Here is a 12238-nt window from a genome sequence, read left to right as displayed (position 1 = left end):
GTTGTCTCCAACACACTCCCTCCAACCCCCCCACCCCGTGTCGCCTTGGGATGGGGTCTTTGCTCACCGTGTCTCAGCAGCAACCCTCACAGCGGCAGAGGCTGCAGGTGAGGGCATGGTGCATGGCTGAGGAAGGGTGACGATAAGGCACCTGAGGGCTGCTGGCCCACCTGGCGGTGGGGAGCTTGCTACGGCCTGGGTTGCCTCCATTCTGTGTGTGTCATCATGAAGAGGAACTAGAGCCTATCTCAGGGCCTGAGCTCTGGCTCTGCCAGGAGGTCCCCAGGCTCTGTGGTGACAGGCTTGTCCCAAAGGCATGGCCCGGCTCACCGGCTTTTCCTGCCGCTGTATATACATCTACTTCACAGAGCAGAACTTAGCTGTGACAGGTGGACAGACTAGGGGTGGGGCCAGAGGCCAGGCAGGTGTCCTTCGCCATGACTCACCAGTTCCCGGATCCCCAGAAACTGTGACCTCAGTCTTTGTCAGAGGTCCAAAGGGATCATGTCCCCAGAGAGGTTGAGAATCAAGCCATGGACACAGACATCCGTGGAGGGCACACGGGGTCTGAACCTCTTCTGCTCATGAGTGACTGAATAGAAGGTGGTAAACTGAGTCTTGAGAAACCCTGAGAGAGGAGCCCCTGCAGGCTGGCGAGAGAAGGAACAGACAGGAGGGCTTCCTGGAGAAGGCCAGCCCTTCGCCCCCAGACCCTTCTCCTCGCCTGCCCAGAGACACGGGAGGTATTGGTGGTATAGGAATTAGTGGGAGAGGAGCCGCTGGCTTCTTAGTGAAGGCAATGGGTGAAGGCAATGGCAAGGAAAGCGAGCCGGCGGTTAGCTACACCATAAGCTCTTAGTGTGTGTGCAAAAGGGAAGGTGTCCTCCCAGTACAGAGGACGCACAGGCATAACGCTCCGGGTGGAAGATAAAAACCACCTCCAGATGCTCTGTGCACATTGATCATGAGATAATAAAAGCCACTAATATTTATTGCAGAAGTGTAACGTGCTAGGCATGGCTCCAGGAGCTTTAATATACTAACTCATTTAAAGAGGCGTCTCAAATTCAGAAAGTTGAGAACGCAGGGGCAGTGTGTGTGTGTGTGTGTGTGCGTGTGTGTAAGAGAGAGAGAAAGAGAGAGAGTTGGGCTGCCTAGCCACTGCACCCCCACCCCCAAGAAAGCAGGAGCTCGGGATCCAATCAGAATGCTGCTTCTAATTGGCTGTGTGACTCTGGGCAGGTACCTTGCCCTCTCTGGGCTTTGGTTTTTCCCATGTATAAATGTTCAGGGGCTGTGAATGACTTGAGTGGGTCCCCAAAGCATTTGTTGCCACACAGTCACGGCACCATTTTTTTAAATTTACTTATTTTTATTTTATGTGAACTGGCGTTTTGCCTGTATATATGTCTGTGTAAGGGTCTGCCATGTGGGTGCTGGGAATTGAACCCTGGTCCTCTGGAAGAGTAGTCGGTGCTCTTAACCTCTGAGCCATCACTCCAGACCTGATGGCACCATTTCACTCCAGCTTTGACTTCAGTTCTTAAGCCACTGTTAGACAGCATGGCCCACCAGCCCTAGTCCTTTTTTTTTTTTTGGTTTTTTCGAGACAGGGTTTCTCTGTGGCTTTGGAGCCTGTCCTGGAACTAGCTCTGTAGACCAGGCTGGTCTCGAACTCACAGAGATCCCCCGCCTCTGCCTCCCGAGTGCTGGGGTTAGAGGCGTGCGCCACCACCGCCCGGCTCTCCAGCCCTATTCTCACAGCCACCGCTGTGCCGATTTGTTCCCTGCGACTCCGACTCCGGGTTGCCTGGTATGGGAGGCAGAGTGTGTGTGTTGTGTTAGCACTAACTTCTGCAGAGTGGCCTCTGAGCGGCTCTGCCTGACTGTCCTGCCTTTGTCCTGCCAGGTCCCTTCTCCAGGAAGAGAACAAGGTAGGAGAGATGGCTCCGTGCAGCTGTGAGGAACCAGTGCTCTCCCCTGCCCTCTCTGGTCTCTTCTTACAGCTTTCTTCTGGGGTCCGCTCCCTCCCAGACTCCTGAGCCTCATTGAGCAGAGTCACAGGCTTAGGCTGGTCTCTAACACTTGTGTTCCTTTCTCCTGTCCGTCTGTCTGTCTGTCTGTGTCTGTGTGTCCGGGGCTGACCTACAGAGACCAAGCTGCAGCTACCTGCTGTGCACAGTGCTCCTGTCCCTTGCAGTGCTGCTGGCCGTGGCTGTCACCGGGGCGGTTCTCTTCTTGAACCATGCCCACGCACCAGGCACGGCCCCGCCACCCATCGTCAGCACAGGGTCTGCCGGGGCCAACAGTGCCCTCGTCACCGTGGAGAGGGCTGACAGCTCCCACCTCAGCCTCCTCATCGACCCTCGCTGCCCTGATCTCACTGACAGCTTCGCCCGCCTGGAGAGTGTGCAGGCCTCTGTGCTGCGAGCACTGAGTGAGCACCAGGCACAGCCGAGGCTGGATGGTGCCCCCGAGCTACTGGACACGCTGGCTGACCAGCTGCCCCGGCTGCTGGCCCGGGCCTCTGAGCTGCAAGCCGAATGTGCTGGGCTGCGCAAGGGACACAGCCTGCTGGGCCAGGGCCTCAGCACCCTGCAGAGTGAGCAGGGTCGCCTCATCCAGGTAAGGGTGGGAACTACCTATGCCTTCTGGTGGAGGGTGTCTCGATTTGAGGGGCGGGGTCGCCAGCCCATGTGCCAAGTGCCTAATGTTTGCGGCCTCCATTGTCTTGGCTCTTTCCAGTGGTAGAGGGTTGTGTTCTCACATCCATGGCCAGTATCCCAATCCAGCTTCCCCCTACACGCACTTTCCTGGTGTTCCTCTAGCCTTGTAGACCTGGGGCTAGAGGGGCTCCCGGGCCCACTAAGAGGCTGTGCATTGCAAGCAAGGCCCACATTGCCTCTCTGACCCCTCACCCCATCCCCCACCACTGCTGGGTACCCAGCCAGGTTCCTGCAAAGATCAAGTGGAGTTGGGGGACGGGTTTTGGCCTGGGCTCTGCCAGCAGGCCCTCAGCACCGGCTAGATCTCCTTGGAGGAGGAGGGACACAGGACTCCTCGCTTGCCTCTGCTGATTTCCAGAACAAATCATTTGAGGCTCGGAAAGCAGTGCCGGTGTGTCCTGGGTGCTGGTGTGTCCTGGGTGCCGGTGTGTCCTGGGTGCCCTCCCAGCCTCCAGCTCCGGGCCCCTGCACCCTCACTCAGCCTCTGGGCTGAAGTCAACCCCAGGTTGCTAAGATCACAGCTGTTTCTGTGCTCCTCTGGTTTGGACGCCCAAGGTGAACAGGCATCTGGTCACTGCATAGCTCATGAGCAGTTGCCCTCTTCCCTCCCCTTGAGGGCTACAGCTGGAGAAATTATAGCCCTCGTCACTCTGTCTGGGTGACTGACGGGGTGATGGGTCCCTGGGTCGGGGGACATACAGTCAGCTTCCTGCTGCTCCTCCCCCGGGGCCCATCAGCAGAAGAGGAGATTGCCCGGATCTGGGTGACAGGAACTCCCCGCTGCCTTCCCCAGACTCAGCCCTGGTGAGCTCAGGCTGGCTGCAGACAGCCCGCTGAGCTGGGATGTCCCCCTGAAATGCATGGACAGTGGCCCAGCCTCCAGTGCCGTAACTCGCCTGGAACAGGACCATCCAAGGCGTCCTCTGTCCTGGATCATTCAGGAAGCCACATGTGTCCCGTGAACACATCTTGCAGCTCCTTCCCGCAACCCTTGGTTCTGTTCCCAAAGCCACAATTGCCAGAGTCTGTTGCTCACCTGCCCAGCTAAGGGTAGCAGTTCTGCTGTTGACCTGAGGCTACAGTGTGGGGTCTATCTTAGCTTCAGGCGATCTTGGGTGGGTCACATCCCCTCTCCAGGAAGGTTCTTCCCACCTGTAAAATGGGGTCCTGGGCCGAGCCCGAGGGGGTGCTGGTGTTCGGGTTCAGCGGACCTCCGGTATGTAGAGACACCCACCATCAACGTTAGCTCCGTCTGACTGTTCATAGGGAGCTGCCATTGAAGAAGCTTTGTGAGTGCAAGTGATGGTCCACTCCCCGAGGATCAGGTGCCTTTGTTGCCCCACTCTGCAGAGGGGCAGACTGAGGCTCAGTAGTGCACGGCCTGGCGGAAGCTTGTTCACTGCTGAACCTCGCTGGAAGCAGCTGCCCTGATTTCACGGCTTCTGGTCGCCGCCAGCTTTTCTCGTGATGGTTTGCGCGGCTCAGCGAGCAGGGACTGACTCCCTATTAATTCGGGGCAGGTTTATATGTTTCAGTGGTAATCATTTGCTAGTTTAAACCGAGGTCTTCTCTGCCTGCCAGGGAGAGGGAGGGGCCGTGCCTGAACTGCTGAATGTCACAGCCGTGGTGACTCAGAGGATGGGCTGTGCAGTGAGATTTAGTGAGGGGTCTTTGCCACCCCTCACCAAGCACTGCCTGTGTCCCTGCAGGGGCTCCATGGAGCCTGACCATAGGTCACTGTGGTAAGGGCTGCAGGCTCCCCCTGCCTACTGCAATGCTCCTGGAGACCATTGAATCACCTGCTCAGCAGAGGGGAAACTGACAAGGCCTAAAGCTTCACAGGGCCCTGCTTTTGGACGAGCCAAGAATCATATTTTGTAAACTGCCGGCTGGGTGTATTTCTTTCTCTTTTTCTGATGGGCTATTATCTGGCGAGTGACAGGTTCGGTGAACAAGACCTAGCTCACTTCGTGCTGCTGGCTGCCTGCTAGCTCCCCCTCCTCTGGGTCCCACAGCCTCCTGAAGCCCAGGATGAGGATGCAGGGGACCCCCACACCCGACTGGCAGCCCGCACAGTAAGAGGTTCCTGGGGAATCGATGCTGCTCTTTGCGCTCCAGCAGTGATGGAGGGGAAGACGGGAGGGGTTTGTGTGACCTCACATGCCTGCCGTGTTCAGAGAACAGGTGGTAGTGATGGTCCACCCCAGAAACACAGGCTCCTCATCCCGGTCTGCAGACAGGGCAGGGAGGGTGTCACACACCCTGTGGGGCACAGGACTGGAGCCACAGCCCACACCTGGGTTGGTAGCACAGTGGTCGCTGCCACCTTTCCTGCTACCCATCTGTCTTAAGGCGTGGCATGAATCCTGATTCCCGAGGTCCTGGCCCGGTCTTTCTCTTTCTAGGCTTCAGATTCCCTCTGGGAACGTGGAGGTAGTGGTTTCAAGTCCTGGCTCTTTGGAGCACTAGGGGGCCCTGTGAGGTGGACGTCAGGCATCTATGGAGACTCCATGCAGATAGGAGGTGGGGAAGGAAACAGAGGGCATCCTTGTTAGGGGCCCAGTTTGAGCCCAGTGACTCATGCCCAGGCTTTCCAAGACTCATGCCCATTTTCTCAAGGGCAGGGGGCCACCCCTGCCTTAGCCTCCTTATGGAGGGGTTAGAAGAAACAGTGGCTGGGTTGCATTGTAACCAGGAAGGTGAGCGAGGACCCCACAGGGGCCCCATGCCATGCTGGTGCTGTGTGTGTGGTCACAGGTCCCCACAGCAGCTAAGCTAGGGGGTGATGGTAACTCATTTCCCTCCTACCAACCAAGGCTTGTTGGGGTGTGGGGTGTGGCTCAGTGGACGGTACTTACCCGTGAAACAGGAAGCCCCAAGCTGGATTCCCAGCATATATTGAGTACGGCATCCCTCAGTCTCCACACTGGGGAGGTAGAGGCAGGAGCATCAGAGGTTAAAAGCCAGCCTGACCCCTGTGACACCCTGTCCCAGGGACAGAAGAAAGCTCTCAGCTTCAGGAGGAGCTGGTCGGTAGGTGAGTTGGGCTGGTGTGTGGTGCTGCCTTCTCCAGCTCTGTCCCCGTCGCTGGGCTGGATGCACAGAAGTGGCCAGGCTTCCACCAGAGTCCTTGCCCTCCGAACCCGTTACAGCTCTGCTGACTCATCAAACTGCCATGAACATGACCCTGAGGCCAGGGCAAGCCAGGGAAAAGCCTTCGCTGGCAGGGGCTCCCCACGTCTGTGTGTCCCCCTAATGCCTTCTGTGTTCTGCAGCTTCTTTCCGAGAGCCAAGGCCACATGGCTCACCTGGTGAACTCTGTCAGTGATGTCCTGGAGGTTCTGCAGAGGGAGCGGGGACTAGGCCGGCCCCGTGTCAAGGCTGACCTTCAGAGGGCCCCTTCCAGAGGAGCCCGGCCCCGAGGCTGCGCTAACGGTGGGTGAAACATGCTTGCTTTCTCTGGGTGACTCTGGGGCCCAGTCCCAGGGAAGAGAGTTGCAGTAAGGGTTGTCTAACATCCTCCACCACCTGCCCCTTGACTGATAGGAAGGACATGCTGCTGCTGCTGCTGCTGCAGAAAACAGACGTCCTCATGAGCCCATTTTCCACATAAGGAAAAGCAAGGCCCCAGAGCCTCAACCAGTGCTGAAAGCTTGTGCTCTTGACCTCAGGTGGACAGAGAGAACTGGGGACCTCTCTGGAGGGAAGGGATGACAGAAAAGTGTCAGGGCCACCGTCACCCTGATGTGGCTCCCCTGTCACAGGCTCTCGGCCCCGGGACTGCCTGGATGTTCTCTTGAGTGGACAGCAGGACGATGGTGTCTACTCCGTCTTCCCCACTCACTACCCCGCTGGATTCCAGGTCTACTGTGACATGCGCACCGATGGCGGAGGCTGGACGGTGAGTTTGGCTTGTGCAGCCATTGGTAGAGGCAGCCTGCCCAATATGCTCTGCCTAAAACTCTGTCCACTCCCCATAAACCCCAGGTGAGTCTGCCCCCAGGGAGCAGAAACCGGGTCAGAGGTGCCGCAGCTCCTGAGCACTGAGCACCCAAACCTTATTTCTCAGGGTGTTTGTGCTTCGGAGTGGGGTGAGATCTAGGGATGGCGATGTCCAGGAGATGCCCTGTCACTCACGTGGCCTGGATAGCACTGTTTTCTCTGTTCAGGGTAGGTACCTGTAGGGGAGGAAGGAAGGAACTTTGAGCCCTTTTCCTCCTATGTCTGCCTGATTGGATGGTGGGAGAATGGGAATCTTCCAGGCGGCAGGGGTGGTGCGGCCACAGGTACCCCAAGGCTCCTCTGAGCTGGTGGGGCTCATGCATCCCACAAGCCTGACCTGCTGTCTGCAGAGCACCCGGCAGGAAATAGAGGCGTGGGCTCCGGGAAGGCTCTGACGTCTGCAGGAGCCATTGTAAGGGAAATAAGACAAAAAGGAGCAGGGTGAGGCTTTGTCTCACTAACTGGGCTGTTCTCCGAGATCTGAATTTCACAGTGTTCGCGTGTTCTTCAGTACTACTCAAAGGACATTAAACAACAGGCAGCAGGCAGGGACTGTCCCATGCACTGTGACCTGGTGTCCTGGTCTAGAGCTGAGGGGTGCTGCTGCTGCAGGAAGTGAGTTTGCAAGTCCTTCCCCACACTGCTGGGTTCTGACCCCCTCAAGAGCCAGCCTCCCAGATGCCTTTGCGCCATTGACGACTGTGTGCGATTTTAAAAATGCAAATCCCACAGCTTTAATCCCTGAATTTGGGAGGCAGAGGCAGGTGGATCTCTGAGTTTGAGGTTAGCCTGGTCTACAGAGCGAGTTCAAGGACAGCGAGGGACAAAAACAAAACAAAAACAACAAACAAAATAGTTTCAACGCTTCAGAGCTGTGTAAACCAAAAATAAATAAATAAAATGCAAAGCCCTTCTTCCTTGTGCGGAACAAAGTGTTGGGGTTGGCCTGAGGAAGCTTTGCTCTGTTGGCTAGGTTCCCTCGAACAGCGAGTACCTACCGTGCACTGCAGACCTTGGCCGTAGAGAGATGGGAAAATCCCTGCCCTGTCCAGTCGAGGGGCTCAGCATGTGTGGGGGTTCAGGCTGGAAGCTGCACAGAGCAGCCTGGGTTAGGCCCGTGAAGTTCCTGGAGGGTGGGTGGGGCTTTCGAGCGCAGGCAGTGAAGACCAGGTGACATTCTCAGGGCACAGAGTCAGCTGGTGTGCGTGGCACAAGAGATGAGGCTGGGGGACATGGCAGGTCCTGGGGGAGAAGGGATGAGACTTCAGCAGTGGTCTGACTGTTCGGGGCAGAGCTGGGACGCTCATCCTCAAGTGTCTGCAGACGTGTGTGGAGGCCCTCTACTTAGGAGACAGTGTGACATATTAAGTAATATTTGGTCTCCGTCATCCATCTGCGGATCTGGCAATGATGTGGCTTTTGCTGTGTGGTCTTAAGTAAGTTACTTAGGTTCTCTGAGTCCTGATTCTTCACAAGGTTGTTATTTATTTTGTTTTTTCGAGACAAAGTTTCTCTGTGTAGCTTTGGTTGTACTGGAACTAGCTTTATAGACCAGGCTGGCCTCAAACTCACAAAGATCCACCCGTTTCTGCCTCCCAAGTGTTGGGATTAAAGGTGTGCGCCACCACCGCCCAGCTTTGATTTTTATTTTAACTTCGTGCACTTGCATATATTCATGTAGGACATGTGTGTGTGAGTATCAGAGCCCGTGGAAGAGCCCGTCAGAGCTCCTGAGTTAGAGTTACAGACCGTTGTGAGTCACCTCAGTCCTCCGTAAGAGCTGTTCAGGTTCTTACCCACTGAGCCATGTCTCTGGCCACAGCATTAGAGTTTTGGAAGGTGAGCACCAGAAAGTGCCGATAGGGGGACATGGAATGTGCTGGAGGGGACGGGAGACACTGGGTCAGTCAGCGTCGCTTGGCAGGGAACAGACAGACTTCCCCGCTGGACTGAGCTTGGCCTGATTCGAGTCCCAGTGTCCCAGGCTACTACCACTGAGTGTTAGACACTGTGACTTTGAAGCTGCCCAGCCAGTCACTCAGAGTCATGCCCCCTCCCATGGCGGGGTCACATTGCTACGCTGGAAACCTGCATTTAACAGTTTTAATCAGATTCACCTGCACTCAAGCCAAACCTCCAAAGCTGAGGAGATACCAAGTCCGCGAAGTGTGAGTCCCACAAGCAGGATAGCCAGCGTCCATACCCAGCCCCATGGGAGAGCTGCGTCTGGCTGCTCAAGCCTAGAGCCCCAGCTCAGGGGGGGCTGATACAGGAGGCTCTGGAGCTTGCTGCTCAGCCAGTCTTGAGACCCTGTCTCAAGAAAATAAGGTGGGAGCTATTGAAGAAGACACCCGAGGTCACGCTGAAGCCTCCACAGGCATGCAGTTTAGCACTTGTGCGTGCACACACACGCACACACACACAGCGAACACACACATGCACACACACACACACGTAGTATTTGGTTGCTTTTTGTTTCCTTATTGTCAGCACAGCCCTGGCTGTCCTGGAACTCACTCTGTAGACCACGATGACCTTGAACTCAGAGATCCGCCTGCCTCTGCCTTCCAGGTGCTGGGATTAAAGGTGTGCACCACCATGCCTGGCTCATGCAGGTTTTTTGTTGTTTTAAGAAATTGCAAAATCCACTTCTGTGCTTCTTGGAGGTAGTGAGGGTTCTGGTTCAGGATAACCTGGAAACCAGTCAGCATCTTTCTCATGGGCCTGACCCTAGGGATGCCACAGGCCACCACAGTAACCCAAATGTCTAATACCACTCCACCTCACGTCAGGCTGCCCGTGGTTCAGGGAGATATAGTCCCAGCGGCTCCCAGTGGCCAGCCAACCTCTCTCCATGTGTCTGACCTTGGCTTCACACGGGCTGCTTCCATTGCTTACCCAAGACCCTTGGCACTGGCTGTTTCTGGTGTTTGAGGTCTAGGCCGATGGGGGAGTTTAAGGCTGAGATAAAACTACAAAGCAGATGGGTGGGGAGTCTTTCAGGAGAGCACTTGGGATTTGTAGGGCAAGGCAGCGTGAATCAGCTTTGAAAGGGTCAGTGTCCCCAGCAGAGGGGAGATGGAGATATGGGGGGAGGGGGCAGAGTGAGCAAGGAAGGAGCATGGCAGAGTCTGCAATTAGGAACCAGTCTGAGTGCAACCAAGGATCCCTGGAGACCCCGAAGATGGACATATCTCTAAACTTGTCTTCAGGCTCTGGGGGAGAGCTTTTAAATGTACCGGATCCGTGTCTGGGGTTAAAAGCTCTTTTGTTTTCCTAACTGCAACGAGTCTGAGTTATGGCCTCCGCCTCTGGGATCCCTAGGCAGGCAGAACAGTCAGGGGGCCCCTGCCAGGCCCAGAAATCAGAATTAAGGGTTAGGATGGGCTTGTGCCTGGCTGAGGCTCTGCCGTGGCCGAGCGTCTCTCTTACACTCAGGCCGACTTGGATTCAATCTCCTGGGAAGTCAGTCAGGCTCTGGGCCTGGTAATTCATTCGGCCTTGGCTTCAGGGACGATTAGCAGGGATGGGTGAGGAACAGCACCTGGTTTAGACCTGAAGCCGCCATGCCTGAACGGGGCCTCTGCAGGAGAGGCCGGAGCGGTCTGCAAAGTGCTTGTGTGGCCGGTAAACGTTCATATCCATTTGGCTTCCGTCAGAAGCAATCTTCCCCCAGATGCCTGCGGGCACCTGTCAGCATCACCCCCCTGCCACGCAGAATATCCTGGACACTCAGTTGTTGTTGGGGAGGGTGCTGGCCTCTCAGGTCATCCATCCTCATTAGGTTTCCCATCAAAACTGCCCAGCTTCGGGCCCCAGCACAGCATGGTCATCTCCAGCAGACTGGATGCTATGCAGGGCCCCAAGACCCTGAGTAGATGCCTCTGTCACAGCCTGCCCTCTAGAGACTGGAGTAGAAAGGACAGGCTCAGTCTGAGAGGTATAGTGCCCTTTGAAGACCGCTTCCTGGCTGGCATTGCCCCCTATGCGTCTTCTACACCCAAAGGCAGGCAGAGTAGTCTGGAGATGGCAAGAGGTTTGCCTCTGCTGCTCAGCCAGCCTGGCCAGGGAAAACCCAAGCCTCCCGAGGCATCTCGGTGCAATTAATTGTTACTGAGCAATTAATTGAGCCCCAGCCACAGGGAGCCAGCTGGGAATGAGGTGGAGTAGCTCTCAGCTGGGAGGGCAGATGGACAAGGGATCTGGCTTGTGTCAAAGCTGAGGGTCACGGGAGAGACCCGGTGATGGGAAACGAAGTGGGGCTCAGTGGGAGCCACAAGTCTTGTTCAGAGTCTAAGGCAGTTCAGATTGCTGGCATACCTGATAGACGAGGGTCTGAGTCAGGAGACAGGGAGTAGTGGTACCTGTGGGTCCATGGGGTTGGACTCTTTCTGGAGAACTCAAGTGAGTTCTCAGTATCACGGGGTTTCCACAGGAAGGTGACCTGACAGGCAAGGTGCAGAGAGAATAGGGAAAAACTCTGAAGCATGAGTTCTGTGGACCCCGAGTCCTTGCTTCTGGAAGTGGGGTGCCATTGGGGCTCTGGGGTTGGAGAGACCTCAGAGCAGATGGATAGACTATGCTTCAAGGTGACCTTTAGGCTCACGTGACCCCTGACCCAGCCTCTGTGTGCTGCCCCATGGTCACTGTGTGGGTAGGCGTGGGACGGAACATCGAGGACACGGCTGAACCTGACACCTGCCCCTACTCCAGAAGACGAGGAAGGACAGCCATGGACGATCTTGTGACCCAGATGGGAGACCTTCCTCACTGGGCCAGAACAACCTTCGCCATGTCCTCTGGGAGGCCTCTGACCACCCTGGCTCATTTCCACACCCCTTCCCTGCGCCTGTCACAGGTTACCACCTCTGTCCTGGGTGGGGAGGAATTGTGGCCTCTGTGATCACCTGGGCTTGGCACAGCACCAACACTGTCCCCACACTGTAGAATGTCTTAGAAGGAGACCTTCCTCTCCATGGGCAGGGGAGAAGGACATCCAGCCATTGCCAAAGCCTTATCTTTGTGTACTCATGGGCAGGTCCCACATATTCAGCAAGGACTCAGGGTGTGTGCACACCTCACCCCACCTCACTATTGCACAGGCATGCATGGGCACACACACACTCACACACATACCACCTCACCCCACCTGACTGTTGCATAGACACACACACTCACATCCTACCTGACTGATGCACACATACACACCCCACCCCACCTGACTGTTGCACAGGCACACACATAAACCTCATCCCACCCCACCTGGCTGGTGCACAGGCACACCCGCATGCATGCACGCGCACACACTCACATCCCACCCCACCTGACTGGTGCACAGGCACACACACTCCCCATCCCACCCCACCTGGCTGGTGCACGCGCACACACACACTCACACCCCACACCACCTGGCTGGTGCACGCGCACACACACACTCACACCCCACACCACCTGGCTGGTGCACAGGCATTCACAGGCACACACACTCACACCCCACCTCACCCCACCTG

At 56.3% G+C, this 12238-nt stretch overlaps 1 protein-coding gene across 1 annotated transcript in view; it reads left to right on the top strand.

The window, feature by feature from the left end:
* Fibcd1 (fibrinogen C domain containing 1) overlaps window positions 1-12238 on the top strand; it is a 33122-nt gene that overhangs the window by 5172 nt on the left and 15712 nt on the right. The window contains exons 2-4 of the mRNA XM_057755832.1: window positions 2152-2625; window positions 6002-6161; window positions 6491-6627. Coding sequence (XP_057611815.1) covers window positions 2152-2625; window positions 6002-6161; window positions 6491-6627 — 771 coding nt within the window. The remainder of the gene's footprint in view (window positions 1-2151; window positions 2626-6001; window positions 6162-6490; window positions 6628-12238) is intronic.

Source organism: Chionomys nivalis, chromosome 22, assembly GCF_950005125.1.
Source record: "Chionomys nivalis chromosome 22, mChiNiv1.1, whole genome shotgun sequence".
Classification (NCBI taxonomy): Eukaryota; Metazoa; Chordata; class Mammalia; order Rodentia; family Cricetidae; genus Chionomys; species Chionomys nivalis.
Note: the sequence above shows the minus strand (reverse complement) of the source record. Positions and strands in the feature narration are given on the sequence as shown.